Here is a 5,618-nt window from a genome sequence, read left to right as displayed (position 1 = left end):
TAACAATTTATCTGATACGATGACGAGTGGAATGATGCATGGACGGAGACCCGATAGACAAATAAATAAAAATAAAATAAAATAAAAAGCAGAGTCTTTCCCAAGAGAAACAGAAACTGACGAAAAGATTGAGGGGAGAGTTGTCTGAACCCCTGAACCCTCCCTGCCCAATAATACATTGGAAGAGAGAAGGCCGCTCCATCTTTAGTTTTCTTTTTTTATAGATTAATATCATGAAAAACTATAAATTACTACACTTTCGATAAATTTACCTCAAAATACAGTGAAATACAGATGCTAGCGTAATCTTTGAGGCCTCGACAACGTCTACAGATTGAGTTGCTTCTTCGTTGAATTCTGTCGCCATTTAAAAGGAAAGATTCTAGGGTTTTGGATTTATTCTCCTTTTCTGTGGCCACTTCAGGTCTGATCACGTAGACAGGCACAGGTTAAACTCGCAAATGATTAATCAATGACATAGCAGTTACAAGGGTAAACTAGGGCGAGGCGAGCGGTCAAAAAAGGGAAAAAAGCCCTTGTGCCCACCAGTAACTTCATCCCCTTACCGATACTCCTCTGTAATTTCCATCGTTAAGATATGTTGAAGCTTGTGCATGTGACATGGTGCTTTTTTGAGTCTCTCTCATTTTTGCAGATTCTCAAGCTTCAGTTTAAATGGTTCTGCCTGGGGAAAATATAGGTAGAACGTTCAACACCCAATACCGATGTTTACCGATGAAAGCATTCTTTTTGGCCATCTATATTTACCCAGGCAGAACCACCGTCATGGAGACGGATGTTTTGTCTTCATGGAAGCAGAATCACCTTTCTTTTTTTTCTTTTTTAAAAATTTTATTGGAGCATCTAAAGGTTGACATTACCCAACCGGTATAGACGACATTTAATGTGGCCATGTGAACAAAAAAAAAAAAAAAAAAAAAAAAAAATCCTCGAAGTTTTAATTTGTCAAAGCTGTGTTCTTTTTTTAGGCCGGGCCCTACTCTACTCCTATATTATAGATTTTTGCGTTGCTTTTGTGTGACGTGTGGAAATTGAAATCCACATTTGAAACTAAATTATCCTCACCTTAACCTCTCATGAGAAAGTGGGGATTCGAATTTTCCACCTTTCTCTTCTCATGTGAGAATAGTGGTTATTGAGACAAACTCTGATGGTTATTAAAGCTATGTTTAATAGCTTATTTTTACTGCAAATCCCCAGGATTATTGTAGTAGGTGTGAATCGGTTTTAGATGGGTATTGATAGAATAATGAATTTACCACTGTCATATTCTATATGTAACCTGGTACGCGATTTTCGATGGTAACTAGATGGGACCGCTTAGAGGCTTTGATTGTCCTCCTGATTATGTTGTCAATGAGTTGACCTTGGGGAATATTTTGATCCTTAGATATTGAATCGGTGTTATATAGGTAGGCTTTTATGAGTGGGTATGGTAGTGAAAATAGGAGTTACTGGTATTTTTATCTTGTGATGTTTTAATGTAAGTGATCCATATGTGCATTATTAAGTATGCAAAATAATGATGTGACATGTTTAATTATTTTGTTGTGCTTTCGCTTGGGAATATATTAATAAGATAGAAATTAAATACGACATATATAGTGTTTGAAGTAATTGGGCATCTCAAATTAGGTGGTGGAACATCCGCTGCGTCGGTGATTGCCATGGGTAGAAATCTTTGGAAGAAGGAAGAAGGCTGTCTCTGTGCGTGACAAAGTGAGAGGGAAGAAAGAAACAGCGTTGTTGCTAGGCAGCCACATCGGCTCATGCGACGTTGTTTTGCACGTCTACGTGGATTGATTTTTAATACAAATATGTCAACTTATATTAAAATTTTAATTATAAAAATAGTGTAATCATTTTGATCGATATTTCCTATCAAAGGTACACGAGTAATCGTTTTTATTTTATTTTATTGATTTAGCACCTATGCGAGCTAGTAAAGACTTTTGTCACTAAAGTGAGCGCTGTACATAATTTTTGGCACTTCTAACGTGCTTTCCCGAATATTTCTAAATTATATATCATTAATCTTGAATTTAGCGAGGTCACCAAGCTCTTCCACCTCCTTCACCAGCCATTCCAGCTTCTCCACCATCTCTGTGAGTAAGAACACGAAGGACGAGACAGCGAGATCCTGGCCTGGGTCGCAGACATGCTCGAGCTTGGCGGGAGACTTGTAGAGCCTCAGTACAAGCCATGACGTCCTGAGCTTTTGCACGGCTCGCACATTCGATTGGCACCTTCTCATATTCATGATGCTCTCCCCAAGCTCCCGGAGAGTCATCGTGAGGGATGACGCAACCAGTTCGCAAGGTTCCTTGATCAACCGTCTTACATCTGCGGCCGGCTGATAACGTGGACGGTTTTGGTATAATAAGACGAAAAAACTTTCGAAATCAAAGGAAGGCCTTCTAAATTTGAAAGCGAAAGACAGAGTCCACTTCTCGGGTCTTAATGCCGGCAGAAGATAAAATTGACTCCACACCACATTTACTGCCTCGAGAAATATGGATCACTGCATTTTCAGATGAATTACTGCACGTCTATATACTAAGTTTTTAATTGCTTTCCAATGAAAACATCTCATTCGGTTTAAGCTTTTTGAAAAGATTATATATATGAGCTTTCTCTTCCTTTTCTCCAGTTGAAATTAGGGGGAAAAAACGATAGTTGAGGGTCAGGTGAAGTACCTGCCTAGAAGACTTAATACAAACTTCAAGTGCAACAATGGTGGCTGCTAACTCCCTAAGAAGCTCTCCAATCTTTAGATACTTGTCCCATGGATAAGATAGCCCAAATTTCCAGTTCCACTTTTCCCATTTCGCAAAAAGCGCCTGCAATAACGTATTAAATTATGCCTTAATTTAATAATTTAAGTTTTTAAAACAGTTAGTAATAATATTATAAAATCTTACGTGATGTCAAAATTAGAGATTTTGCATTCAAATTTTTCTAGATTTCATCACTAGATCAGATATGAGGGTAGATTGCTAGAATAATTAAAAATAAACTATGCCTCAATCTAACAATTTAAAATTTTAAAATAGTTGATAATGATATTATAAAATCTCACAAATTATTAGCTAAATCCTCGAGTTCGAGACAGCATGCTAGAGTAAGCTAGAGATGGACCGACTCGGCTACAACACAATGGGAAATTAAAGAGGGGAAAGAAGACTTACCAGGGACTCGTCCTTTGCTTTCGAATTCAGAACCGGTCTGCAGCTTTTGAAGTTTCCGTCAGCCTTGCTGTCCTTATCGGCTCCCACCTCAAAGTACCTCTCCAATAGTCCTGCCATTAAAGTCAACAAATATTCGACCAAAAAAATAAAAGTCAATTGATAAAAGTCAATCATACGTGACATTGCAAGCGCCGGGTCATGAAAAGTTTTAAAATCGTACTGCTGATGTAGTCACGATTTGATTACCTTCCATCGAACAAGCAAGGAGCTCGAATTTTGGGGCCATGGATGTGTGAAGTTCAGCGCCAGCCCAAATAGGGAAGATGAACAAGCTCGTTAAAATGGAGGCCCAAAACCCGATCGTGACCGTCCCAAGGCGCTGAAGGGCGATCTTCAGGATTCCCTTGGCGTCTTGGGATTGGATACCGGACACGGCTACCAGACTAAAGCTGAGGATGAAGATCATGCCACCGTAGTCGTATTTCCTCTTTATGCAAGGAATTGACCGAGCATATGTAGCCGCAGCACCTGAGATTTAGCATTTTTTTTAACCATGATCAAAACTGTTCAACACTCGATATATTGCAAATGCATGCCTGCAGTAAGAGCACGTAGAACATATGCTATATAAGCAAGAGCACCATATATTCTCGACACGCTTAAAGATGGCTAATTTCGTGTAAACTTCCTTGCTAATTAATTGTGTTTCGTCGTCGTGTTTATTTTGAAATTTTGAATGCCTTACCGGAGATGAATACCGCGGTGCCAACGCCAATGGTGCTCCCGACCTGGCCGGGAATGAATTTAGCTAAGATCACCGACAGGCACCCCAACATGCCACCCGATAAAGTCCCCGCCGCACGGTTCAATCCCTTGCTCAATGTCGCGCCTGATATATCGTCCAATCAATCTCATTAGAATTCGCACCAAACGGCATCACGAGCACAGGAGTTCATTAGTCCATAGCAAAAAAACGGGGTACCGAACCTGCATAGAACTCGAACATGACCACCACGGTCATGACAGCCCACACGGCATCTTCCTTAACAAACTTGTAGAGCGGACCTACAGAGGAGACAACCGAGGCCAAAACGAGCGCGATCCCGACCTTGACACCATGGACTACTCTTCTATTGTCATGCTCGCCGTTCACTCTTCTCAGGAAAGCCGCGACGGCTGAGGGACGATTCTCGAGGGTCCTCCGAGAGGCCCCTTCTCCTTCCTCTCCAATCGGGAACACCACAGAAGACCTCATCATCGGCGCGCGGCGACCCTCTTCACTCTCTTCCTCTATGCTTCGATGCTCACTAGGTGATGAGACCCTTGAGTAGGTGATCGGCCGTTCACATATATACACAAACTTGAGCTGCCACGGACATATTAAAAGGAAAAAAAAAAAACCAAGGAAGATAATAATATAACTTTTTATGGCGAAACTCCGTAATGGACACTGGCCAATAACATGAGACGTGGAAGCAAACCATTTCATGCCTACTATATTAATCTTGATTATTGGCGGAGCTTTTAGCGACGGCGACGTAGCGGAACACGATCGCGGGGCACGAGTGAAATGGCCTTTTCGCGACACTCACATCTCGCTTGCGAGCACACGCAAAATGTTTTGATTGTTCGAATGGCGTCGAATCGCAATCGAGGGTTTGACTCGGGAGTCGGATTTCGCGTTTGCCGAGCTACTGCAAGTAGGGCTTTTGAAGATAGAACCTCGCGCGCGTTTCGGTCCATCGAGCTATGATTTTGGTCTCACGAGCACCCCCATGACCCGACTCGACGCAACTATTTTAGGGTTTTTTGCAAAATCAGCCAATTCTAATTTGTAATCCACTTGCGCGTGGTAAGGGTTGCATGAGTGGTACGCAGTGTCATATCATGCGAGATGTCTTAAGACATGCGCGATTATGTGGCATGCGCTAGTACAAAGGATCGAAGACAAAAGAGGAATACCGAAGAAAGCTTGGGTGCACCGAATTTTTAGTATTCGCTATCGAAATGTGGAATTAGGGAAAAGTGTTATAAAAGTTCTAAACTTATTGCATTGGTGTCAATTTAATTCTAAACCTTAACTGTTATAAATTTTTTACATGAAAAAGATGTCTATTGGGGGAAATCATAGTGATTATTAAAGCTGTGTTCGATAACTTGTTTTACTGCAAATTCCTAGGATTATTGTAATAGGTGCGAATTTTTTTAGATGGGTACTGACGGAATCATGATTTTATCAATATCATATTCAATCATAGACAAAAAACTACTTTATATTTTACTAGTAGGTTAAATTTGGCCGGTTAGAAATAACTTCAAGCTGTGAGTTTCTCGCTTTTGGATTCCATAATAGACTAACCAAGTGTTCTTCAATTTTACTACTCAACCGTTTTATTACTTAGTAACTTG

At 40.6% G+C, this 5,618-nt stretch overlaps 1 protein-coding gene across 1 annotated transcript; it reads right to left on the bottom strand.

Moving 5' to 3' along the window:
* Positions 1-1,902: 1,902 nt before the first annotated feature.
* Positions 1,903-4,503, bottom strand: LOC104416563 (aluminum-activated malate transporter 14). The gene is made up of 6 exons (XM_039298800.1): positions 4,197-4,503; positions 3,955-4,098; positions 3,456-3,737; positions 3,210-3,319; positions 2,718-2,861; positions 1,903-2,374 (listed from the first exon to the last, which is right to left on the bottom strand). Exons 1-6 carry the CDS (start codon positions 4,465-4,467, stop codon positions 2,042-2,044), a joined length of 1,284 nt encoding a protein of 427 aa, XP_039154734.1. The 5' UTR covers positions 4,468-4,503; the 3' UTR covers positions 1,903-2,041.
* Positions 4,504-5,618: the final 1,115 nt, after the last annotated feature.

This window comes from Eucalyptus grandis, chromosome 8 (genome assembly GCF_016545825.1).
Source record: "Eucalyptus grandis isolate ANBG69807.140 chromosome 8, ASM1654582v1, whole genome shotgun sequence".
Lineage (NCBI taxonomy): Eukaryota > Viridiplantae > Streptophyta > Magnoliopsida > Myrtales > Myrtaceae > Eucalyptus > Eucalyptus grandis.
This window is presented reverse-complemented; position numbering and strand designations above follow the sequence as displayed.

Coding starts and splice junctions, on each gene's coding strand:
- LOC104416563 (XM_039298800.1), bottom strand. CDS start 4,467: ATGATGAGGTCTTCTGTGGTGTTCCCGATTGGAGAGGAAGGAGAAGGG. Junction 4,099..4,196: donor CATGTTCGAGTTCTATGCAG/GTTCGGTACCCC, acceptor ACGATATATCAG/GCGCGACATTGAGCAAGGGA. Junction 2,862..3,209: donor AAGCAAAGGACGAGTCCCTG/GTAAGTCTTCTT, acceptor ACGTTATTGCAG/GCGCTTTTTGCGAAATGGGA.